The 27,894-nt window shown below is 35.8% G+C and overlaps 2 protein-coding genes and 1 pseudogene across 3 annotated transcripts; 1 reads left to right on the plus strand and 2 right to left on the minus strand.

Moving 5' to 3' along the window:
* Positions 1-385: 385 nt before the first annotated feature.
* LOC309825028 (olfactory receptor 10R2-like) lies at positions 386-1,848 on the minus strand (the record flags this gene model as incomplete). Its single annotated transcript, XM_082658359.1, is given in 3 exon segments — positions 386-1,108; positions 1,112-1,369; positions 1,747-1,848. Coding segments are annotated over 3 exon segments (1,083 nt in total).
* A 13,075-nt stretch (positions 1,849-14,923) lies between these two features.
* On the minus strand, positions 14,924-15,862 carry OR10K1 (olfactory receptor family 10 subfamily K member 1; the record flags this gene model as incomplete). Its single annotated transcript, XM_082663255.1, has 1 exon — positions 14,924-15,862. One exon carries the CDS (start codon positions 15,860-15,862, stop codon positions 14,924-14,926), a length of 939 nt encoding a protein of 312 aa, XP_082519381.1.
* A 7,121-nt stretch (positions 15,863-22,983) lies between these two features.
* On the plus strand, positions 22,984-23,953 carry LOC309825093 (olfactory receptor 10T2-like; annotated as a pseudogene). The gene has a single exon. The product of its transcript is annotated as an olfactory receptor 10T2-like (transcript).
* The last annotated feature ends 3,941 nt before the right edge of the window (positions 23,954-27,894 follow it).

Raw genomic sequence — 27,894 nt, forward strand, 5'->3', positions numbered from 1 at the left:
TTCAGGCCTGAGCACCTCATTTTCAGCTGGACAAAATCTTAAACAAAGAGGACAACCAGAGATTTGGGGCTAACAAGCCAAACATAGGGTAATAGATAATGGTTGTTAGGATCCTTTTGAGAACTATCTCTGAAGAAGAAGATAAGTAGGAGAGTTGTCTTTTAGTGACAGATGCTCTGATATCTCCCTTAATTTTGCAACAACCTTGAGATAAACATGTTGCTATGTGTGCTTTACTTAAGAGAACATTACATCCCCACAGTGTCAAACAACTTATCCAAAGCCACACAGTCATACAGGTGAATAGACTAGAAACTTTTATGACTTAAACAATTAGATACATATTTGACTCAAATTTGTGTGTACTGTTGAAAAAATGTTTTAATTATAAAGTCTTAACAGAAAACCCAGTCTTTCCAATCATTTTCTGAATGGCCAGCTGTACATCTTTGTTCCTGAGGCTGTATACCATAGGGTTCAACAGTGGGGTGATGATGGTATAGGTCACTGTCACCAGCCCATATTTGCCTGATGTATATTTGGCTGAGAGTCGCAGGTAGACAAAGGAAGCACCGTAGTGGACAATGACTACAATGAGATGAGAGGCACAGGGGGAGAATGCTTTTTGCTTGCCTTCAGCTGATGAGATCTTCAGGATAGTAGAGACAATAAATTCATAGGAGATGCAGATGAAGATCAAGGGCACAAGCCCCAAGACCCCACCAGTGAAGATGACAGGTTCATTAATGTAGGCTTCAGCATAGGCGAGATAGATGACTGGTGAAATATCACAAAAATAATCTTTGACCTTGTTGGAGCCACAGAAAGGGAGGCTAAAGACCAAAGTTGTTCCCAATAGAGATATTAGGAAACCACTAACAATACAAGTTACTGCCAAGTGCCCACAAACCCTCCAGCTCATGAGAATGGGGTAGTACAAAAGCTGACAGACAGCAGCATAACAGTCATAGCCCATCACTCCCAGAGGCAAGGAATTGGTGACAGAAAAAACAAGGAAAACGAACATCTCTGAAGCACAACTCACAAAGGAGAGTGTCCTGAGTATGGAGAGCAGATTGATAAGCATCTTGGGCAGGATGACAATTGTTTAGAAGGTCTCAGAGGTAGAAAGGACACATAGAAAGAAGTACATGGGTGTGTGGAGACTGTGATCCAAGCAGATGATTGAGATGATTGTAATGTTTCCACTCAAGATGATCAAATAGAAGCAGAGAAAGACCACAAAGAGGACAAGCTGCAATTCCCCAAGGCTGGAAAAATCCAGCAGGAGGAATTCGGTAACACAGGAGGAATTGGCCGTGGAGGGTTGATCCCACGGAATAAAGTCAATATGTTCAATTCCAGAGACCTTTAAAAGTGAGAAGTCGAGGGAATTTACCCTTCATAAAGTAGCCGGTTTCGTATGAAAGAGAAAAAACAGGCATGGGAGAAAAAAAAAAGGATTGTAAACTAAGCAAAATGTATCCTAAATTAATATGCACCCACAGTGCTATTTTTCTGCCAATGATCTTAGCACTGAATGTGGGGACAAGTGTTCACATGAAATGTACAGACATTTGCTCAAAGAAAGCCTGTTCTTCAGGCCCCTTCCTTGCAGACTTATATAGTCTTTGCTTAATTTTTTGGTAATCTAATCCTCAAAAAAGCCTTTCTCTACATTAATTATGATTTTAAGTGGTCATAGTTTCATCCACATTACTGATACATATATTTCACAAGCAATACCACCAATGTCTGAAGATCTACGTTCCACCTGCTTTTAATACTTTCTTCATCTAGGTCAATAACCATTGATTTGTCTTTGTGCTGCTTGTCCTTAAAGAACATAATTCTTTTTTTACTAATTATATATCACATTAAAATTGACTACAATTTTAATGCAGTCATTCATTAAAATTAATTTGGCTTAGAACTACAGCTACTGTCTTAGAACTAGTGTTATGAATACCCTACAAACTCTTCTAGGACACCAGGCCTGATTTCCCTTTGCAGAAAATTTGTGGCTAAAATTAATTAGTTTTCCTTCAGCATTCACTGTTTTTCCACTTGGTTATGTATCTTATCCTTGATATACCTGAATTGGAGACCCGACAGACTGTTGCTCCGGTATCTGTCTCTGAATTCCTGATCAGTGATGCTCAGATACTTTCCCTGAGGCCTCTGACACAGTTCTTATTGTTGGTACTAGATTACATATTTTTATTTAAAACATTCTTAGCCTCTCCAAGCTCCAACCCAAATCTTTTCCTTTACCTGGATTCTGTATATCAATAAAAAGTTTCCAAAACTTCTTAGTCATCCAAGCTGTAAATTTCTGAGGCATGTTTAAACACATGATAATTCTCATCCTCCACATACAATCCATTTTTTTTTTCTGTAATAGTTCTAGAATCCATTTCTTCTGTTCTTCCAGAAATTAGCTCTTACCTGGATTATTACAAGAGCATTATGAATGGACTCCTAGGATTCTGTCTCTTCCTACTCTAAGCCACAGTTCACTACAGCAGTAAAGTTGTCTTTCTATAGGGCAAATTCTATCCTATTAACAAAACTAAATGGCCTTCAATTATCTATAAAGTTAAAACAGCTATATTCTGACTTTCATTCTTGTCTGAAAAGTAACTTTCCACTCATAGCTTCCACTGTATATCTCTTCATATGCACTTTAGCATTGAGAAAATTTGAACAATCATGTCCTTTTTCATACTATCCCCTACATCTGGAAATAGTCCATACTTCATGTTTGTTTTCATTTTATTCATCTTTTAATTGTGTGACTATCTTTAAATTATCAGTTAAAATAACATGTGCACATTGTTGTTCCTACAGCTTCTTAATTGTGCTTTATCACTTTATCTGGGTTTCCTTAGCAATCATTAGAATCTTATTTGCTTTGGTCTTAGTATTATAAGTTTACCTTTGACTACACAAATTGTAACTCACCAGAGACAGAAACTGCATCCCTGCACATAACATAGTGTCTAGTATATACCAAGTACTTGAAAATTTGTTGAAGGACCAAAGTGACCAATGACCCCAGTTTCTCTTCTGAATTATTTCAAGATGGCATTTGATTTCAGGGATTTTCTAAACTTTTTCCCTTGATATTAATCTAGCATATAATATTAACCTTCTGCTTTGACATTTTGTGATGAAAAATCTCTATAACATTATTTTCTAAATGCAAAGACAAATGATCCATTAAAAATTGTTTTCATCCCAAAAAAATATAATTAACTGCTGTACGTTATATATGAAGGTTATTAAGAGAGTAAATCCTAAGAGTTCTCATCACAAGAAAAAATATAATTATTAATACTTTCCTCTATTTAATTTTTTTATTATTTTATTATTTCTTTAATTTTGTACCTATATGAGATGATGGGTGTTCACTAAACTTACTGTGATAATCATTTCATGATGTATGTAAATCAGATCAGTATGCTGTATACCTTAAACTTACATAGTGTTGCATGTTAATTATATCTCAGTAAAACTGGAAGAAAAAAGTGCTGCATTTTCATTTTCTTTTCTGATTATCAAATGGTTTTCTCCATTATCTCACACTTTTAAAATTTTAATAACACTTTACTGTTGGTCTTAAAGTACTTTACAAATAATACAATTTCTATTATTGTTTGATCTTTTGCTTAGACAAAGTTTTAGTAAAATTTTGAAATGGGACTTTTGATATCTTTGAATTGCCTTATCTCTAAACTTTATAAATAAGAAGTATACCCTGTGCTTTTGACCAGAACAAAGACTCCCCTATTATTCCTCCTGGGATATCTTCTCTACATTTCCAACTTCCTGGTCTCCTTTCTTTGAATATTTTCTCTTTTATAGGGTCATCCTCGGAAAGGACAGTGACTAGTTACCCAAAGAAAGATGGAGTTTCTGAAAGGAAAGGCCAGATTACTCAATGGCTATTCCCTGACCCTCCCCTGCAAACCGCTGTAATACGTCATCTACTTTTTCAAACTTATCCACAGAACTTATGTGGGAACTGAAGTTGCAGAATAAATTAACTATGGAAAACGTTGACTGTACTTAACCCAGTCTGGAATGCTTCATAAAATATTTGGTAAATAGCAGATAGTGTTTTTTGGAAATAGCTATTGATTTATTCATTGACAAATATTTGTGGAGTTTCTGTTACATGCCAGGCACTATGCTAAGTACTGTGGTAAATAAAAGATGAAATGGCAAAGACCCTGGTTACAAGTAGCTTATAGTCTACTGGAGATAAGACCTTTACACAAAATAGAACATGAAGTGCCATAAAAGGAATATGGGAATTCTATACGGAGAAAGATTTGTTACTTACAGATTCTGGGATCTGAGACAGCTGCATGGCAGAGAGATGGCAGTTGAAATAAGCTGGGGAGAATATTTTGGATTTGGACATGCAGACATAAGCAGGAAAGAAAATAAAGGCCCTACAGACCATTTCAAGTCATTATACCTTTTATAAAAGAGCCATAGGGAGGCTGCTGCCACAGTCCTTCGGGTGTGCGGACAAACAAGTGGTATTGCTATTTTCTGAATTTGGAAAGGAGGATATTACACATTCAAAGAAAGCTTGGAGAAAATAAAAAGATGGAAAAAGAAAAGGACATATAGGGTAATTAAGTTGCCTCTTCAACAAGGGGAAAGAGCAAATTGATTTTTCATTATTTTGCTCAATAACTCTTCATCACTTGTAAGGTAAAGCCAATTTCTTAAGTTGGTTAAAAAGACAACTAATTTTACCCCTTATCTACATTTGCAACCTAAATTTTAATCACACAGGACTTGCACTAAAATACATAGAGTTTTCTATATATGGCTTTGTATTTCAAAACTTCTTGGAGAGAGAGATAGAGAGAGAGAAATGTCAGCCTCAAATATCCTCTAACTTTCATCTGTGATCCACTCATTCTTCACACTTTTTAAAGTCACCAGTTATTGAACTTTCTCTAATCTGTCTAGGAAGAATTTGTTGTTCCTAGCATATTTAAAGCTTAATATATTTAAAGGTTGTTTCATGTGCCTTTATCAAAATACTCAACATGTTACATCCAAATTATTGTCTCCTGATTGTTTCTCCAATAGACCAGACTTCCTCAAGGATAAATACCACAACATATGCCTTGTGAATTCTCAAAACATAACCCAATATTTAAATATATGGAATATATGAAATATAAAGTCTTGATGAATAAATAAATAGTCCATTAATGAATTAATAATGGTTTCAGTTCACTTTACAGCAGCTTGGTCCCCTTTGCACCATCATGTGCCTCCTAAGTAACAATACTTTTTATGTTCTCATTATGTTCCATGTTCTGTATAAATTTTTGTTTTCTTTCTTTCTTATACTGTATCCCCTTATGAAAAAATCAAAACTTACCCTGTGGCCCTGCCTTCCTCTTCATCTTGGTCTTTATCCTTACATTTTTCACCATTGAACTGCCCTTTCTATCATTTGATCACATTTTCTATTTTCCACTACTAACAACTAGAAGATAACAGATCACTGGCTCCAGGGAAAACCCAACAATTTTAAAATTTGACATAAAAGTAAGTGGATTGTCACTGCTCTTCTCAACAAGGAAATAGAAGTCCCTAAATAAAAATAAAAATGTACATTTTTTTCAAATTGGAGTTTAGTGCCCAGTAACATGCAGGTGTATTCATTCTCGGACACATCCTGGAATCTTCTATGAAGGTTTCTAGGTGAAATTTGCCAAAATGATCTTCACTGTCATAATGTCCAAGGGCTCTTCTACCATTTTCTACAAACTCTGGACCATTATAAGAAAACTAGGGCTTCCCTGGTGGCGCAGTGGTTGAGAGTTCGCCTGCTGATGCAGGGGACACGGGTTCGTGCCCCAGTCTGGGAAGATTCCACATGCCACGGAGCGGCTGGGCCTGTGAGCCAAGGCTGCTGAGCCTGCGCGTCCGGAGCCTGTGCTCCGCAACGGGAGAGGCCACAACAGTGAGAGGCACGCGTACCGCAAAAAAAAAAAAAAAAAGAGAGAAAAAGAAAAAGAAAAGAAAAGAAAACTATCTACATTGCTCCACACAAAAATTTCACCTGTACCTTGGATAGTTTAGGTATGTCCTCAATGAGTACGACAATGGTCTTCCTTTATACATTAGCAATGACTTCAATGCCTTGGTTAGTAATTGAAATGTTTATCTCCATAGGGATCTAATTACCACATTTGCCCAATGCTTGTCCATAATTTCCCCAGTTAGCAAGTAGAACAATGATAATACACTATGAGAATTAGTTGGTCAAAGAAAAGGCCCTTTCTAATATACTGTGGAAATTAGTTGGTTTCCTCCCAGAAATTCTCTGGTGACTTATTAGAGAGGTGGAGGTTGTCTTGGTTCTATTTGTTAAAACAGACAGGTAATTTGTTAATTACCTCCTTTGAGTATCCCTACCTAATGACTAAGTTTTTATTCTTAGTTTTGAGAAAAATATCCATTTCATATTCACATTTCTGAAAGTTAGAAGAGAGGAAGAAAGATACAAAAAATAGAGGAAGAAAATTATAAGGGCAGAAGCAAGATAGGTCTTTCAGACACATGAGAAACTTATTTGTTCCTAGAATATAACATGAGCATGATTGATATTTGTTCAATAAATAAAGAAAAAAATTTGGGTTCTGGAGTAAGATGTCATAGTGCCCTGTTTTAGGTATTAGCTGAGACTTCTCAGGAGTCTACCTCCTACTTTCACATTGCATATTTATTCCCTCTGCCAGTGAGTCCAGACACTTCGGGCTAGAAATGGGGAAATACTACACACTCATAGATGTCTCTCTCAGGGGCTCATGTGATCTGCTCTTGTGTAAATTATATCAGAGATGCTGCAGGCATGAAGAGGAGAAGAAAATTCCAGGGTATTAAGTAAGAATTTGATGACTAGGACTTGGTGGCTTCTCTCTCCTTCAGTTATGTCACAGATTGGGACCATGGCTAGATCTTCAGGAAATCTTTCAGTGAGACGATTCATCTGAAAGCTATATATTTCCCCTGAATCTGGGTGGACTGAATGACTATTTGTTCCAATAGATTATAGCAAAATTGATGCTATATTGGTTTATAAACTCTGGTCTCTAGAGCCTGTCAGCTTCTACTTCCTAATTCCTACTTCCTAATTCTTCAACTTATTTTTTATATATTGGAGTAGAGTTGATTAACAATGTTGTGTTAATTTCAGGTGTACAGCAAAATGATTCAGTTATACATACACATGTATCTATTCTTTTTCAATTTCTTTTCCCATATAGGCCATTACAGTGTATTGAGCAGTGTTCCCTATGCTATACAGTAAGTCCTTGTTGGTTATCTATTTTAAATATAGTAGTATGTAAATGTCAATACAAAATTCCAAATCTATCCCTCCCCCCCAACCCTTAACCCTGGTAACCATAAGTTCATCCTTTAAGTCTGTGCGGCTGTTTCTGTTTTGTAAATAAGTTCATTTGTATCATATTTTTTAGATTCTGCATATAAGTGATATCATATGATATTTGTCTGTGTCTGACTTACTTCATTTAGTATGATAATCTCCAGGTCCATCCATGTTGCTACAAATGGCATTATTTCATTCTTTTTAATGGCTGAGTAATATTCCATTGTATATATGTACCACAATATACAAGTACCATATGTACGTCTTTATCCATTCATCCGTCGATGGACATTTGGGTTGCTTCCATGTCTTGGCTATTGTAAACAGAACTGCAATGAACATTGGGATGCATATATCCTTTCAAACCATGTTTTTCTCTGGATATATGCCCAGGAGTGAGATTGCTGGATCATATGGTAGCTCTATTTTTAATTTCTTAAGGAATCTCCATACTGTTCTCCACAGTGGCTGTACCAATTTACATTCCCACCAACAGTGTAGGAGGGTTCCTTTTTCTCCACACCCTCTCCAGCATTTATTATTTGTAGACTTTTTGATGATGGACATTCTGGTCTATGTGAGGTGATTCCTCATTTTAGTTTTGATTTGCATCTGTCTAATAATTAGTGATGTTGAGCATCTTTTCATGTGTCACTTGGCCATATTGGAACATCAACTTTTATTCCCTACATGTTTTTTTAATGAAGTTTATTTGATTTACAATATTATATTAGTTTCAGGTATACAACATAGTGATTCAGTTTTATTGTGGATTACACTCCCTTTACAATTATAAAATATTGGCTATATTCCTTCTGTTGTACAATATATACTGATAGCTTATTTATTTTATACATAGTAAGTTATACCTCTTAATCTCCTACCCCCATCTTGCCATCCTTCCTTCTCTCTCCCCATTGGTAACCACTAGTTTGTTCTCTATATCTGTGAGTCTCTCTGTTTTGTTATAATCACTTGTTTGTTTTATTTTTTTAGATGTCACATATAAATATAACATACAATATTTGTCTTTGTCTGACTAATTTCACTAAGCATAATACCCTCCAAGTCCATTCATGTTATTGCAAATGGCAAAATTTCATTATTTTTGTGACAATAATATTCCCTTGTATGTACATATATTTATATATATACCTCACATCTTCTTTATCCATTCATCTGTTGATGGACACATAAGTTGCTTCCATAGGTTGGTTTATTATAAATAAAGGTACTATGAACATTGGGGTGCATGTATCTTTTTGAATTAGTGTTTTCATTTTCTTCAGGTATATGCCAAGGAGTGGAATTACTGGATCATGTAGTAGTGTTATTTTTAGTTTTCTGAGGAAACTCGATAGTGTTTTCCATAGTGACTGCACCAATTACATTCCAATAAACAGTGTGCTGGGGTACCCTTTTTTCCACATACTTTCCAACTTGTTATTTGTAGACTTTTTGATGATAGTCATTCTGACAGGCGTGAGGTGATATCTCATGGTTTTGATTTGCATTTCTTTGATTATTAGTGATGTTGAGCACTTTTCATGTGCCTGTTTGTCATCTGTATGTCTTCTTTGGAAAAATGTCTATTCAGGTCGTCTGCCCATTTTTTAATCTTTTTTCATATTGAGTTGCGTGAGCTGTTTATATATTTTGGATATTAACCCCTTATTGGTCACATCATTTGCACATATTTTCTCCCATTCAGTAGGGAAAACATTTTGTCAATGGTTTCCTTTTCTGTGCAAAAGCTTTTACATTTAGTTAGGTCCCATTCATTTATTTTTGCTTTTGTTTCTTTTGCTGTAGGAGACAGATCCAAAAAAAATATTGCTACAATTTCTGTCAAAGCATGTTCTACCTATATTTTTTTCTGGAAGTTTTATGGTTTCCAGTCTTATATTTAGTTTTTAATCAATTTTGAGTTTATTTGATGGTATGAGAAAATGTTCTAATCTCTTTCTTTTACATGTAACTGTCCAGTTTTCCCAGTGTCACTAATTGAAGAGACTGTCTTTTGTTCATTGTATATTCTTGCTTCCTTTGTTGTAGATTAATTGATCATAGGTATATAGGTATATTTCTGTGATCTCTATTCTGTTCCATTGATAAATGTGTCTGTTTTTGTGCCAGTACCATACTGTTTTGATGACTATAACTTTGTAGTATGGTCTGAAGTCAGGGAGTGTGATACCTCCAGCTTTGTTCTTTTATCTCAAGATTGCTTTGGCTATTTAGGGTCTTTTGTTGTTCCATTTAAAATTTAGAATTATTTGTTCTACTTCATATTTATTCTACTTGTGAAAATGTCATGAAAATTTTGATAGGAATTGTATTGAATCTGTAGATTGCCTTCAGTAGTATGGACATTTTAATAATATTAATTGTTCCAATCCATGAACACAGGATATCTTTCCATTTCATTGTATCTTCTTCAATTCCCTTCATCATTGTTTTACAGTATTCAGAGTACAGATCTTTCACATTTTGGTTTAGTTTATTCCTATTTATTTTATTATTTTTGATGTGGTTTTAAACAGAATTGTTTTCTTGCTTTCCCTTTCTGACAGCTTATTATTAGTGTATAGAAAAGCAACAAATTTCAGTGTATTAATCTTGTATCCTGCAACTTTACTGAATTAATTTATTAGGTCTAACATTTTTTGTGGAGACTTTAAGACTTCCTATATATAGTATCATGTCAACTGAAAATAATGACAATTTACCTCTTCTCTTGTAATTTGGATGAATTTTATTTCTTTTTGTTGTCTGACTGCTATGGTTAGAACTTCTGACACTATGTTAAATTGAAGTGGTGAGGCTGGACATCATTGTCTTGTTCCTAATTTTAGAGGAAAAGCTTTCAGCATTTTACCATTGAGTATTATGTTAGCTGTGGGTTTGTCATAAATGGCCTTTATTATGTTAAGATATTCTCCCTCTATACCAACTTCAATAAGAGTTTTATAGTTTTATCATGAATAAATATTAATTTTTTTCAAATCCTTTCTCTTCATCTATTGAGATAATCATGTGATTTTTACCCTTCCTTTTTGTTAAAGTGCTGTATTACATTGATTGATTTGCAGATATTGAACCATCCTTGTATCCCTGGAATAAATCCCACTTGATCATGATATATGATCCTGTTTATATATTGTTGAATTAGGTTTGCTAAATTTTGTTGGGAATTTCTGCATCTACATTCATCAGAGATACTGGCTGAATTTTCTTTATTTCTGGTTTTGGTACCAGGGTAATGAGGGTCCTGTATCATAAAATTGGGGATGTTCCATCCTCTCCAATTTGGGGGAATAGTTTGATAATAGGCATTAGCTCTTCTTTATGTGTTTGATAGAATTTGCCCTGTGAGCCACCTTGTCCTGGACTTCTGTATGCTGGGAGTTTTCTTTTTTTTTTTTTTACAAATTCAATTTCACTTATAATGATGTCTGTTTAGATTGTATATTTCCTCCTGATTCAGTCTTGGGCAATGTATATTTCTAGAGATTTATCCAGGTTTTCTAGGTTAGCGCATTTGATGGCATTTAACTGTTTGTAGTATTCTAATGATTTGTTCGTATCTCTGTGACATCAGCTGTTATTTCTCTTCTTTCAAATTTTATTTTGTTTATTTGGGTTCTCTCTCTTTTTTCTTGTTGAGCTTGGCTTATAATTTTTTTAATCTTTTCAAAAAACAAGCTTTTGGTTTCATTTATCTTTTCTATTTCTTTGGTCTCTATTTAATTTATTTTCTCTCTTATCTTTATTATCCTTCCTTCTGCTGACTGACTGTGGCTTTGTTTGCTCTTCTTTTTCTAATTCCCTTAAATGGTATATTAGGTAGTTTATTTGAGATTTTTATTCTTTCTTGAGGTGGGACTGTATCACTATAAACTTTCCTCTTAAAATTGCTTTTGTTGCATCCCTTAGATTTTAGAAGGTGTGTTTTTATTTTCATTTGTTTTGCAGTATTTTCTGATTTCTTCTTTGATTTCTTCATTGACCCACTGGGTCTTTAGTAGCATGTTGTTTTGTCTCTACATGTTTGTGTTTTTCCCATATTTCTTACCATAACTGATTTCTAGTATCATACTATTAGAACCAGAGAAAATACTTGATATAATTTCCGTCCCCTTAAATTTGTTGAAACTTGTTTTGTGGCCTAGTATTTGATCTATCCTAGAGCATGTTCCCTGTATACTTGGAAAAATATATATATATATTCTGATGTTTTTGGATGGAATGTCCTTTGTATGTCTATTACATTTAACTGATTTGACATGAGTAAGGGCATAGGCTGGGGCTGTCCCAGCATCAGTCAGAATTCTGACTACTTCTGATCTGCTGCTCCCATGAATGCCATAATGTCTGCCAGCACCCAGTTTGAATGCTGTGCTGTGTCTGAGCTGGCTCTGTCCCCTGAAACTGTGCCCTCTCCTCTGCTGCAGCACCTTCATCCTAGTGTGGAGCTGTGTTGCAGAGCAAGAGGGATGAGCAGGGCTGGGGTGAGCACTGGGGTGGTTGTGGAAAACTGGCCAGAGTTCTGGGCATCTTCACTCTGCTTCTTCCACCTTGTTTTGGGTGTAAGCAAGCATGTACATGCTCTTCATGAGGAGCGTCTAGGCCCTGCTGTCAGTCCTCATGGTTTTCAAACCAGCTAAGGGATCTCGTCCTCCTGGTGTCAGACCTCAGGGCTGTGGCATCCAATATGTGGTTCAGACTTATTCTGAGCCTGTGTAATCTCCCCTCCGAGGGGTGCATGTCCCAACCTGATCACTTCTCTTCCCTCCCTACCCAACCCTGTGTAGATCTTTTTTACAGTCTTGGTTGTATAACAGTCTTTCTGATAGTCTCCAGTTTGTTTTCTCTGAGAATTTTTCCACATGTATCTGTATTTTTGATGTGTGGGTGGAGCAAGGTGAGCTTGGTGTCCTCCTACTCCGCCATCTTGATATCCTACTCTAGCCACCATGCAAACCCAAGCAGTACTTATAAAATCCATGTGGTAAGAAACCAAGTCTCAATAGCCCCAGATTTGCACACAACCAACATTTAACATGAACTAAGGAGCTACATAAGTGACAAATTTTGTAAATGGCCCTTCAGCCCTAGTTGGGCCAACCAAGGTGACCTTACAAAAAGTAGATACAAACTGTCCCATAAAGCCCTGCCAAAATTTTGGATTTGTGTGTAAAATAAATAACTGTTGTTATCTTAGCTAAACTACAGGGTAGTTTGCTAATTGGAAATAAATAACTAGAACAGAATTTGGTATCTAAAGTCAGGGTGCTATTATAATTAAAACTTTAAAAATATGGCACTGAGTTTGGACTTGATGGTAGGAAAATCTGTAAAGCCTTAAGGAATCTATCACTGAAAGGTGTAAGAGCCTTGAGGCCACTGTTGGTAAGCATTTGAAGGACAGAGAGGAAGCTGTTATTATAGTTTGGTAAAAGGGGGCATTTACGTGCTTTCTTGGAATGTTTGCATTACTATAGCCTGGAACACAGAAAAATCATTTATTAAACTCATGAGAAATTTCTAGGAAGATTATAGAAAGTGCCGATCAATGATAACATATGAGAAGAAAGAAATGAACAAAATAAGGTGTCGTTAAGCTTCTGAGAAGAATTTAGAAGAACTATAAAGAATCCAGAACTTCCTAGGTTTGCAAATAAAGCTTTTCCCATCCAATTCCCAATCTCTCCCAGCAAAGATTCTGAAAGTAAGAAATGGCTTCAAGGGAAAGATTAAACTCAAGATGTTTCAGGAAACTATTGCCTCAGGGTAAAGATCTTAAGAATGTCACTATAAGACTGTAAGACTTTCTGTTAGAGCTCAGAAATATTTAAGTTTATGCCAAGTAAGTTTTAGACTTTTAATTCCATGTTGTATGAAATAAAAATTTGTGGAAGTGCCTTTCTTTACAGGAATCCAAATGTATGGTTTATCCTTTGAGTGATGTTATTAGTATTAAGATTGGATTAATGCAGATGTCTTCATGTTACCTCACTCCATCCCTTTGTGAACAAAGGCATAATTTGGTATAATGACTAAACAGATTTGGTCAAGGAGAGCACAGCTGTTGAACAGAGCTAAGCAAAATTACTCCCATAGAAATAAAATAGAATTTGGGGATCTTGTTGTGTTTGACTTCCCACGCTTCTCCTGAAGGAAAAATTCCTTTATATCTCAGAATAGTTTCAATAAAGAATATTGAAGAAAACCAAACTGTGTTGACAAGCTTGTGTTTAATATAAAATCTGTGCTTTCAGGAAATTCAGATTCATTATATTAAAAGCAACCTTGTCGACCCTGTTCCTGGTACCGTGCCTGGAACTAAAGAGAAGTTTGTGCTATGAATAGCCTTCCTTATTCTGCCATCTTCTGCTGCCGAGCTGGCTCAGCCACCTTCATGTCCTGTCTTGGTGAATGTCAGTTCATCCATGTAGGCAGCCACACACCTGAACGTGACTTCACCACTCTTTTTTTAAAATTATTCTTCCAGAGAAGAAGCAGCACGTGAGAAAACATGGCAGACTACAGAATCATGTTACTTTGAGGACCAGCAGATAGTGGATTAGCTTCAGAGGGCACAACAAGACACATATGAGAAATGGATAATAATAATGTTAGAAATAATAATGCCACAGAGGTGGCAGGGACTAGGTGATAAATCCTTGGCTTCATCCTCTATGGAAAGAGGAGTCACTGAAGAACTTTTCCATGGATTTTCTGGACATTAGGGAAGTCTTGCTCTTCACCCTATTAATATTAACTCTACCCCTTTGCTAGATTACTTGAGATACTTCAGCAATTATTCCATGTTAGCAGCTGCCTTGAAGAGAATAAATAGGTATGATATTCAGGGAATGAATTTGGGACCTATGACAGGATAATATTAGAAGGGCATATGTATATAGGAAGGAAACTCCATAATAAGGTTCCAGTCTCAAACAAGGAAATGACAAAACAATCCCAAGTAAAGGCAAAGCCATTTCAATATGTAGATTTGGTGTGTGTGGGGGGGAATCAGGGACCAAAAAGGGACACTAAAGTTTGCTGTTGAATGGAGGGGACCAAGGTTGTCTGTTGTCTTCTGGAAAGGAAGAACTAATATCAGGAGGGGTAGGAATAGATAGTCATATATTCTTCTGTTCCTTTGAACTAGACAGCTTTGGTGCATCTTTGCTCTCATCAATGGATTTATTTGTTTTTGAATAATAAATCTTTACAGCAGTAAAATGTGATGAAATTTATTCTAGAAATGAGTAATCTTTTCACATATCTACATAGCCTTCTCAGAGGATTACTCATGGCAGAAAGCCAGAATGTCTTATCTTCTTTGAGCCTCATTCTCTTCATATGAAAAATGTCTTTACATTACAGCATGTTCTACATTTAAATGAGAAAATATTTGAAAGCACACATTTTACTTGGCACATAAAAGGCATACAATTAACTGAACAGTTAATAACTGGCTCTTTAATTAACAGGATATGAAGTCTGGACCATTGTTCTTCGAACGGCTGATTTGAATTCCTTATTCCTCAGACTGTAAACCATTGGATTGAACAATGGAGTGAGGATGGTATAAGACACAGATATTAAGGTGTCTTGACTTGAAGAGTAATTGGATTTGGGCCTTAAGTAGATGAAAGAGGCACAACCATAATGAACAGTTACCACAATGAGATGGGAGGCACAAGTAGAGAAGGCTTTGTATCTTCCAACAGAGGATGGGATTTTTAGAATGGCAGAGATGACATGGATATAGGAGACCAGGATAAGTAACAGTGGAATAATCAAAGCAAACACACCAAGCATGAATATGACCAACTGACTGAGGCGAGAGTGATGAGATGCCAGCTTGAGGACAGGAGAAATGTCACAGAAGAAGTGGTGTAGTTGGTTAGAGGAGTGGAATGGCAAGTGAAATACCAGGGAGGTGGTGACCAGTGAGACAGTGAAGCCATAAGCACAGGCAGCAGCCACAAGTCCCACACACACCCCATAACCCATGAGCACTGTGTAGTGCAGAGGGTTACAGATGACCACATAGTGATCATAACCCATGACTGCCAGCAGGAAGGAGTGAGAGCAACCTAAGAAGAGGAAGGAAAACATCTGGATAGAACAGCCCAAGAAGGAGATGGTCTTCTTCTGGGCCGGCAGGTCAACCAGCATCTTGGGTACAAGAATGAAGGTGTAACAAGTCTCAAAACAGGAGAGTACAGCAAGGAAGAAGTACATAGGGGTATGGAGGGCTCTGTCCAGGACAATGGTGGGAATGATGGCATTTGTGCCCAGGGTGAACAGGTAGATGAGCAGGAAGACAATGAAGAGCAGCCGCTGCAGCCCAGCCAGAGATGAGAAGCCAAGGAAGACAAACTCTCTCATCAAAGTCTCATTGACCCATTCCATGGTCATGTTATTAGGAGAGCCAGAGTCAGAGCCAGAGGCCAGGATCCAAGGAGGGAGAAATGCACGGGGAACTCAGCACAAAGCCTACAGGTGGCAGGCATTTCCAGATGTTTGGTGGAACTCATTCATTTTCTCCAAAAACACCTGCCAAAATAAGAATTAAGGCTAAATATGGAACAGAACAACTGATGACCAATTAGAAGACTTTTTTCCAAAACCAAGAACATATTATCTCTTCAGCTAAGGATTAAGGAATTATCTGGTTTTTTCCCCTTGTATCTTACTTATGGATTATTGTGTTTTCCTTGCTCACTACAAGCCTAAGGAAAACAGCTCTCCAAAAGTGAAAAATATGGTAAACTTCAGCTACCTGAACTTGATCAGAAAGTGGAATGAAAGAATGAGTAATGTTCAGACACAGCAGGTGAATTTCAGTTTATCCAACCACAAATGGGGAAGGAAAAGAAGAACTAGATTATCTCTGAGCAAAACTGTGAGGGGATTTGTGTTTATTGACAACTTATTATATGATAAGATATGTGGTAAGAATATCATATACCTTATGTCAACTACTCATTATAACAATTTTATGTCAATAGGCAAAACAATATGAAAAAAAGAAAAAAACTTTAGTTTTCAGACCAGTTAGAAACATTACGGGAGGTTCCACAAACTAGAGCACTGAGACAAGGGTAGAACAGAAGATAACATTAGTTTAAAGAAAATTTTCTCCTTTTTTTAGAAAGAGAAGAATCATCATACTGTTAGAAAGAGTCTCATTTACTTTGTGGCATTTTAAACACACTTCACTTTTCTTGTTCTGAGGTGCCTCAGAATAATAGAGTTTTCCAAAAATGGCAAGACCTTCCTTGTCACACAGAGTGACAGAGAATGTAACAATTGGGCAGTTTTCCAGGATTACAACTCCTGGTCAAATCATAGGCTTTATATATTTTGCATATTGTTATGTCAGTAAGATTCCTTTGGGATATTCTGCTACTAAACACAGTTTGCAAGCTGTTAGAAAAAAATATTTCTAAAGTCATTTTTAGAGCTTATATCAGATCATTTTTTCATGGATGTATTTCCCAACTGCCTAAGCCTAAGAAGTAAAGAAAATGTCCTTTGTATGCAAAATCATTTAACATTTATTGGTTGTACCCAGTCTTCATTTGTACACTTTTCAGTATATTTAAATGTTTACATCATTATGTGTTGAGGAATTGTTTGCATCTGCTACCAGAATTTTGTTTTTGCATTTTTCATGATAATAGGAAACCTTGGCTTTCTAGACCTTAAGTTAAGTGATCGGAAATTTCTGAAACTCACTGTACCTATCCTTAGAATTTGAAGATAAGTTTTGTTCTTTCTTAATTACTAGAAATTGGTCATAAACTTAGTAGGTGCAATTATTTGAAGTTAATGTTAGAATAGTCACACATGCTGGTTTTAAAGTCCTTCAACACAAATGATAGGATTTTTTTTCATTCTGTAACTCTAAGGGTATCTCCATTATATATAAATATAAAGAATGTAAATACCATATATATCCCTGTTATATACATACATTTGTATGTGTATACTTATATAAATTGGTATAATATACATATGTTTTCTATATGAAGAAAGGCAAACTAACAAGGCAATTTCCATGTATAATACCTCCACCTGGACAAAGGGACCCTGTTTCTTTTGAAACACTGAGGGAAATCTAAATTTATGATCATTGCTTATCCTTTTCTTATTACTTTCCCAAGATTTTTCTGGATCTACTGTCAACTAATCCACACCTCATCCCCACTATATTCTCACTCCACTGAGTATGAATTATAGAGTAGACCACAGAAGGTAGAATTATCTGATGCTGAAGGAGCACCTGTTTTTCCCCAATACCAAAAACAAAAAAGAAAACTGTTTAGATTATTTGTCACGCAAACTCATGAGAGCAGCTGATTTCAGTTAAGGGGATTTTTACATACATTTACTATAACCCCACAGTCTAAATGAGTTGTATGATTGATATATTTTCCCTTTTCGTGGTGTATGGAGACTCACTGGCACAGTATACCTGAGAAGGCAGCCTCCATCTGCTCAAGAAGACATCAAAGACCACCAGAGAGTGTTATATCAGTACTAAGGATAGAAAGATATAAGGGCAGAAGAATAAAAAGATCTTCCAGCAAATACCCACAGGCTATAAAATTAAGGTAAAAGATCCCTCAGTTTAGAGTAAGAAGATCTATATTTCAGGTCTAGTTTTGTGTGACTTCAGGCAAGGTATTTAACTTGGATATTCAGTCTTTTTCTTTTTAAAATTAAAGGCGATATGGCAATAACTGTAATAAACTGTTGGAAAGTACTTAAACGAGGCTCCTTGAATAACATGTTGCAGAAGAAGTTTTGACTTAAGGTAAAAGTTGAATACTAACCCTTAAGATAACTTTTCAACTCAGAGACTCCAAAATTCTCTAGTTAGATGATCCCTAAATTCCCTTTATGATATTCTAGAATTAAACAATGGAATTCATGTTATGATCCTTGGAGATGACACTTCTGCACCTTATTTTTCTAACTCCTTCGATGCTCCAAAAAGTTTTATATAATTTAAGCTTAAATAGTGACTCAATAATTGAGGGTACTGGGTATCTCAAAAAGGGGGCAAATCTACAAATTTTTCTGATGCAGAATTTTGATGTTTTCAAGTACTTACGTACAGGGAAAAAAATCAGTCAAATAACTGAGAGAAATTATGTACCCAGTCTCAGATATTAAAGAAGTGGAATTTGTGTATTCTTAGAGACACATGAAAATCCTGAATTGCCTTATTAAAATGGAGCTTAAGTATTAGATTGATTATAACTAAAAATATGCATCCATGAGTACACAGCAGATAGAGAAGTGAGGATTTAGTTAAGTATGTGTTTCACTTAGTCCGTGAGGCAACCAGTTCAAAAAAAAGAAAAAAAAATAAAGAAAAGAAAATCTAGCTGACAGCAAAAATGACCCAATCTGATCATGAAGAAAAATTCAGAGAACTATGTGGACCATGCCAAATCATTTTTAGTACCTGGAGTTAAAAGCAGCCCATGGTTCTCCTTCTTAACCTTGCCACTTGCCAGAATTGCAATGGGGTGCCAATGTTCACAAGCACTAGCCCTCACTCAGGTCTAGACCCCACAAAACCCCAGACTAGAGCAACATTCCCACTGCTCAGCAAGTACCTACATTGCTCTCCTCCTTTCAATTCAGACAGTAACATTCAAGATCTGGGATCCCTTGACAAGTAGATTCTAAGCCAAAGACCAGAACCTGAAGAAATATCAGCAAAAGAGAGTGAACCTGCCTTGAGACAGAAGCTCTCCTCTGCATCCTCCTCTATCCATCAGGACTCTCAACTTGTCCAGCCAAATTCATTACCTTTAAAAATTCTGGTGACCAACATGGGGTGTGGTTATTAGAAGTATATACTGATTATTGGACTCCTGAGGCTTGATCTACTGCATGGGAGACATTGCCCTGGGGTTAATTAGAAGTCAAGGTTATTTTGGAAAATAATGTCACAAGTTTCTCAAAGGTAGCCTTAGTTGAGGTACCTGAGGAGTAGGAGCCATAAGCATAATTAGCCCATGTCTTCACTGGAAGTTGAGCGCATATGGATTCTGAAGGAAAAATCACCACAATTAAGACTGTAATGCAGAGGCCAAGTGGAAATTTTTCATTGAATTTTAAGTCAGGAAACTGGTATATTTGTCCAGTGATTCTCAAATTTAGTGTTTATGAGTCAAAAGAGGGCTTAATTGCAAATTTATCTTCTCAGGTTTTTGTCCATAGAAATCCTAATTAGAACCATTGGGGTGTTCTGCCAAAACCTAAATTTTTAACAAGTGTGTTAAACTTATTTGAACATTATCATTAAATTTCTTGTTATCTTAAATTTTTTTGCTAGAATAACTATATATATAAAGTTGTCAATTTCATCCAAGCTAATCCAAAAGCAATATAATTCCATTCCAAACCCCAGCATGAATTGTGAAGGCAACCTGACAATACAAATTTCTAAAGTTTACATAGAATAATAAGACATTTTTGAAAAAGGAAAAGTGATATAGAGGCTCACTCTTCCCAATAGTAAGATGCCTTAGTGATAAAGAGAGTTTGCTACTGGAACAGGAAGAGTTAAATATTACAAAGAGACAGAAAGGAGAGCTCAGAAATTGATCTATGTATATTTGGAAACTTGGTCTTTAATAGAAATTACCTCGTAAGTCAGTAAGGAGACTGTATTTAGAAAATAATAATGGGAAACCTGGTTCCTTCTATGTACACATCACTCATTATGAGGTGTCATATAGAAAATTAAATGGCTTACTGAAGGCTCAGATAGAGCACCACCTGTGTGACAACACATGATGGAACCCCACATGTCTACTCAAGGCAGTGTATACTTTGAACTAGTAAACAGTGTATTGTGCCTATTCTCCAATAACAATAATATGTAAGTCTGGGAATCAATGTAAGGGGAGACGGAAATGATTCTTTTCATTATTACCTCTAATGACTTCATAATGATGAGCTTCGTAGTTTAGAGGTGTTGCTTTCCAAAGGAGTGTTGTTTCTATCAGGAAACACAAAAACAGAAATTGAGACTTGCCTTTGGTTACATCAGTCTACTTTGTTCTATTGTACAAATACTCTACAGACAGAAAGGGGCTTTTACACTAGGCAGGGTAATTGATCCTATATTTTTTTAATTATTGCTACATATTTGATTTTATTTTTCTGAAAATATTTTGCTTAATATAAAAACTTAAATTATAGATCTGTAAGTTATAGATAGACCATAAATGCATAGATTTAGTTCTGGGCTCTATTCTGTTCTGTTGTCTATGTGTTTGATTTTGTCAGAGGCATACCATTTTGATTACTGTAGCTTTGTAATATATTTTGAAATCATAAAATGTGCAGCCTCAAGCTTAGCTGTTCTTCTTCAAGATTGCTTTGGCTATTCAGTGTCCTTTGTGGTTCTATATTAATTTCAAGACTTTTTGTCTATTTCTGTAAAGAATGCTTATAGGATTTGGATAGGGATTGCATTTAGTTTGTAGACCACTTTGGGTAGTATAGACATTCTAATATTAATTCTTTCAGCCCATGAACACTGAATCTTTTTCCATTTATCTGTTTCTTTACTAATTTCCTTTCTCAATATTTTATAGTTTTCAGTGTAGAAGTTTTTCACCTCTTTGGCTAAGTTAATTCCTAAATATTTTTTTCTTTCTGTTGTTATTGTGAATAAGATTGTTTTCTTAATTTCCTTTTTGGATAATTCATTGTTTGTGTATAGAAAATGACTGATTTTTATGCTGATTTTGTATCTGCTACTTTACTAAATTTGTTTACTAGTTCTAATAGTTTTTCTGATTGAATTGTTAGCGTTTTCTACATATATGATTGTACCATCTGCAAATAGAAATAATTTAACTTTTCTCATTCTGATTTGGATGCTTTTTATTTCTTTTTCTTGTCTAATTGTTCTGGCTAGGACTTCTAGTACTGTGCTGATTAGGAGTGATGAGAGTGGGAACCCTCCCTACTGTAACCAATTTTAGAGAAAAACTTTCCATTTTCTCCTACTGATTATGCTTTAGCTCTTGGCTTTTCATGTATAAACTTTACTGTGTTAAGGTAAGTTCTTTGGAGAGAGTTTTAATCATTACTGGATGTTGAATTTTGTCAAATACTTTTTCTACATCTATAGATTTTATCATGCATTTTATTTTATTTTATTAATGTGGTATAGTACATTGATTGATTTGTATATCTTCAACCATCCTTGCATCTAAAGAATAATATGTAATAAATTTAATGTTCTCTTATATTTATCAATAATTTCCTAGTATTTTGTTGAGGATTTTTGCATCTATGTTCATCAGGGATGTTGGCCTGTAGTTTTTCTGTTGTGTCTTAATATGGCCTTGGTATTAGGGTGATGTTAGCCTCATAATTTGAGTTTGAAAGTGTTCTTTCTTCTTTGATTTTTTGGAAGAGTTTAATAAGGACTGGTATTAACTCTTTGCATGTTTGGTAGAATTAACCCATGAAACCATGTGGTCCTGGACTGTTCTTTTTTGGGAGATTTTTGATTACTGATAAATCTCTTTATCTGTTAATTGTCTGTTTAAGCTTTCTATTTCTTCTTGATACAGTTTTGGCAGATTAATGTTTCTAGAAATTTGTTCATTTCTTCTAAATTATCCAATTTATAGGTGCACAATCGTTGATAATATTCATTTATGTCCCTTTTTAAATTCTGAGGCATACATTATAATATCTTCTCTCTCATTTTTTATTTTATTTATTTCAGTCTTCTCTTTCATTCTACTTAGTTTAGCTAAGACTTTGTCAATTTTGTTTATTTTTTCAAAAAAACAGCTTTTAGTTTTATTGATTTTTTTTTTTTTTTGCGGTACGTGGGCCTCTCACTGCTGTGGCCTCTCCCGTTGCGGAGCACAGGCTCCGGACGTGCAGGCTCAGCGGCCATGGCTCATGGGCACAGCCGCTCCGCGGCATGTGGGATCTTCCCGGACCGGGGCACGAACCCGTGTCCCCTGCATCAGCAGGCGGACTCTCAACCACTGCGCCACCAGGGAAGCCCAGTTTTATTGATTTTTTATGTTCTTTTTCTAGTCTATATTTGATTGATTTCTTCTCTAAGTTCATCATTTTACTCCTGTTAAGTTTAGGTGAACTCAGGTCAATTAAGCAAATGGTTTAATTTTTTTAAGCTTCAGTTTCTTCTTCCATAAAATGGCAGGATTGGATGAGATGAGCTTGAAATCACTTACTGATTTAATGAACTTTATATGAATCTTCTGTGCAAATAAGAATACAAAGAATGAAAACAACTTACAAAAATAAATTTCTTCAGAGATCATTGAATTGGGATATTACTTACATCACTACTCCTCATGCCTCCTGCTTTCCCCTCATTCCATGATCAATGTGCTTAACTTGTTATTCATTTTTTCATACCAGTATTATTAGCTTTGTACAGAAACATATTTGTGGTTTCCATGGGAACATTTCACCTTTGTCAAACTCCTTCTGTTCTGAATGTTAGGATGTCTGAGTCAGAATACGAGTGCCTATTGGAGAGACAGAACCAGAATACGATCACTGAGTCCAACATTATAGGATTCTCAAAACTGGGACATCTGCAAATCTTTCTCTTCTTTATTTTCCTCCTGGGCTACCTGACCATTCTGATGGCCAATGCAACTATCATGACTGTCATTCATCTGAATTGGGTTTTGCACACCTCTAGGTACTTCTTTCTCTTTGGTCTCTCCTGCTTTGAAATCTGCTATACCTTTGTCATTGTACCAAAATGCTGACCAAGGGCTTTCCACAAGTCTGACTATTTGTTTCTCTGGGTATGTTTCCCAGCTCTATTTCTCTGTGGGCTTGGCTTGAACCAACTGTTTCCTAATTGCTGTGATGAGCTATGATTGCTATGTTGCCATCTGCAACCCTTTCAACTATACACTCATTGTCAGCTGAGCCACCTGCATACAGTTGGCTTTAGCCTCAGGCTTCTGTGGTTTCCTGATCTCTGTGGTTGCCAACGTCCTGGTGTTTAGTGTACCCTTCTCTGCCTCCAACTGAATCAACCACTTTTTCTGTGACATTTCCCCTGTCATAAAACTGGACTGCACAGACACCAACCAGAAGGAGATGGTTATCTTCTTCCTCAACATTCTGGTATTGCTGGTTCCCTTAGTGTTGATCTTCATCTCCTATGTCTTCATTGTTTCCACCATCCTCAAGATCTCTTCAGTGGAGGGACAGCATAAGGTCTTTGCCACCTGTGTCTCCCACATCACTGCGGTTATTTTCCATTATGGCTTTGCTTCCTTTTTGTACTTGAGGCCTACATCCCTTTTCTCCTCCTATAAGGACCAACTTGTGGCAGTGACCTATACAGTGATCACCTCACTATTCAACCCCCTTGTCTGCACACTGAGGAATAAAGAAGTGAAGACGGCTCTGAGAAAGGTTCTCAGTAGATATTTATTTACCAAAACTATATGAGTGAGTCAATATGTCAGGGAGGTTATATTCAGGAAAGTGTCCTAGATAAAACTTCAATTCTATAAACAAATTGATTTTTTAATCAAAAAATAGAAGTAAAGCCTTCAAGTCACCTTAATCTTTTTTTATTGTAAAGTCCTTCTGACTGGAGTGCCAAGATAGTGGATTAAGGAGACTCTGAGCTCAACTCCTCCCACAGACACACCAAAATTACAACTATTTACAGACAAACTATTGATTAGAAATACTGGAAGGCTAGCAGAAAAGATCTTCTACAACTAAAGATATAAAGAACGACCCGTAACAAGAAGGATAGGAGGGGCAGAGATGGAGTATAGTAATAACCCATAGCCCTGAGTGGACAATCCACAAACAGAGGATAATTGCAATTCTTATGGAGAATCTCTGCACCTGGAAAAAATGACACCCAAGAAGGTTTGGCTTTGAAAACCAGAAGGGCTTACTTTTGGGAGAGCCAGAGGGCTATACAAAGGAGAGATTTCACTCTTAAAGAGCACACACAAAATCCCACATACTCCAGGACCCAGGAGGAGGCAGTAATTTGAAATGACCCTGGGTCAGACCCACCTGCTGATCTTGGAGAGTCTCCTGGAGAGGGAGGAGGCAGCTAGTGCTCACCCTGGGGACAGAGTAACTAGCAGAAGCCATTTATGGGAGCTCATTGTACCATGAGGACACTCATGCTGGCAAGTGCCATTTTAGAATCCTCCCTCTAGCTTATCAGCACCAGGACTTGGTCACCCACAAGACTGTACTGTGAAGTCACAGGCCAATCAGCTAGCCAGGAAGGGACACAGGTCCATGCACCAGCATGCTGGGTCCTAAGGGACCCTGTCCTGACCACCAGAGGACCCAGGACCCAGTCTCACCTACCAGTGAGTCTGACATCAACTTAAGGATGCCCAGGGCCCTCAGACAGAGACCCTGAAACACAGATCCTCCCACCAGTGGGCAATCACTAGCCCCAGGATCAGCCTCACCCACCTGTAAGGGGCACCAGCTCTGGTTCCTAGGCCCTGCAGCCAGAGACATCATGTTTACAATTATATCTAAAAGAATAAAATATCCAGGAATAAATCTAACTAAGGGGGTAAAAGACCTGTACTCAGCAATCTATAAGACAATGTTGAAAGAAATTGAAGATCACACAAATAGATAGAAAGTTACACCATACTCATGAATTGGAAGAATTAATATTGTTAAAATGACCATACTTCTCCACACAATCTACAGATTAATGCAATCCCTATCAATGGCATTTTTCACAGAACCAATGGCATTTTTCACAGAACTAGAACAAATAACTGTAAAAATTTTATGGAAACACAAAAGACCCTGAATAGCCAAAACAATCTTGAGGAAGGAGAACAAAGCAGAATGTATCACACTTCCTGATTTCAAACTATACTACAAAGCTACAGTAGTCAAAATATTATGGCATTGGAACAGAAACAGACTCATAGATCAATGGAACATAATAGAGGTCCCAGAAATGAACACATATTTATATGGGCAATTAATCTATGAAAAATGAGGTAAGAATATGTAGTGGGAAAAAGACAGCCTCTTCAGTAAATAGTGTTGGAAACACTGGACTGCTACATGCAAAAGAATCAAACGACTACTTTCTCACACTGTACACAAAAATAAACTCAAAATGGAACAAAATCTTAGATGTATGACCTGAAACCATGAAACTTCTAGAAGAAATTATAGGCATTACTCTCTTTGGCATTGGTCTATTAATATTTTTTGGACATGGCTCATCAAACAAAGGGCAACAAAAGTGATTATAAACAAATGGAACTACATCAAACTAAAAAGTTTTGCACAGCATAAAACAAAAACAAACAAGTTATCAACAAAATGAAAAGAGCATCAACGAAATGGGAGAAGATATGTGGAAATGATATATCCAAAAAGGGGTTAGTATCTAAAATTTAAAAAAAGAACTCATGCAACTCAACATCAAAAAGCAAAGCAACCCATTAAAAAGTGAACAGAGGATCTGAATAGACATTTTTCCAAAGAAGACAAACAGATGGCTAACAGGTGCATGACAAGATGTTCAACATCACTAGTCAACAGGGAAATGCAAATTAAGACCAAAATAACATACCACTTCATGCCTGTCAGCATTGCTATTATTTAAAAAAAAGAAAAGAAAAGAAAGAAAGACAAAAAAGAAATAACAAGTGTTGGTGAGGGTGTGAAGAAGAAAAGAAGCCCTAATACACTACTGGTGGGAACGTAAATTGACACAACCCCTATGGAAAACAGTACAGAGATTCCTCAAAAAATTAAAAATAAAACTACCATATGATCCATCAATTCCACTCCTGGGTATTTAACTGAAGAAAATAAAAACACTACTTTGAATGGATATATGCACCCCTATGTTCATTGCAGCTTTGTTTATAATATCTGGGATATGGAAGCAACCTAAATGTCCATTGATAGACGAATGGGTAAAGAAGACTTAATGTATATGCATATATATACAACTGAATATTACTCAGCCATAAAAAAGAATGAAATCTTGCTATTTGCAACCACATGGGTGGACCTACAGGGTGTTACGGTAAGTGAAATAAGTCAGCTAGAGAAAGACAAATATGGTCTGATTTCATTTATTTGTAGAATATAAAAAAAAAATGAACAAACATAACCAAATAGAAACAGTCATATATAGAGAACAAACTAGTAGTTACTAGAAGGGATGAAGTGAGGGGTTGGGCAAAATAGGTGAATGGGATTTAGACGTACAAACTTCCAAATATAAAATAAATAAGTCATGAGGCTGTAATGCACAGCAGAGGGAATATAGTCAATAGTATTATAATAATTTTGTATGATGACAGTTGGTTACTAGACCTAATGTGGTGATCAATTCATAAAGCATATAAATGTTGAATCATAAGGTATATAAATGTTGTATACCTGAAACTAATATAATATTGTATATAAACTATGCTTTAATAAAAAAGAAAATATTATTAGGAACAGAAATTTCATAAAAATATAAAGATAAGTAAGAATTAATAAATGAAATGCATTTATTAAATCACCTGATAAAGTCAATAATATAAAAATAAATTATATTTCTGAGTTTCAGCAGAAAAGAAAATCTCTATGTCTAGGAATATGAAGTATGGAAATACAAAAGAACAAGAAAGGCCAAGTAATCTTGAAGAAGCACAAATCTAGATGAATTATAGTTCCCAATATAAAATATATAAGAAATTCATATGAAAAAGAGAGTACAGTATCGGTGCAAGTATACATAACTTGAGCAATGCAACAAAAAAGATAATTCAGAAATAAACCAATACATATATATTCATCTGATCATGACAAAAGTGACACTGAAGTTCAAGTGCATCCTCCCACATCTGGTATAAAAAATGATCTTTATAAAAAATAGTACAAGGACAAATGGATATCCACAAGACAAAACAATTAATCTTTACCTTTATCTCATACCATATACAAAAATCAATTCTACGTGGATATTAGAACTAAATGTTTAAGGGTAAGCAATAAACTTTTTAGAATAGTTTAAAAAATTATGATCTTGTGGAGGCAAAAATTATTTAAACAGCATACCAAAGCATTACTCAGAAAGCATAAGATTGATAAATTATACTTCATTAAAATTAAGAATACTTGTTTATCAAATGACACCTTAAGAGAGTGAAATGCAATTTTCAGAGCCAGGATATTTGAAATGCACATGACTAATTAAATAACGATTTATAGAATGTTTGTAATTTTCTGTTAATCAATAAGGAACAGAGATATTCCCCCATTTTTAGGGTGCAAAATATTGAACACAACTCTCAAAAAGGAGGAAATCCAATTGGATGATAAACTTGTGAAAAGTTGTTCAATTTCATTAGTATCATGAAAATGCAAGTGTG

The sequence above is a fragment of the Grampus griseus genome, assembly GCF_964374135.1.
Source record: "Grampus griseus genome assembly, chromosome: 1".
Taxonomy (NCBI): Eukaryota; Metazoa; Chordata; class Mammalia; order Artiodactyla; family Delphinidae; genus Grampus; species Grampus griseus.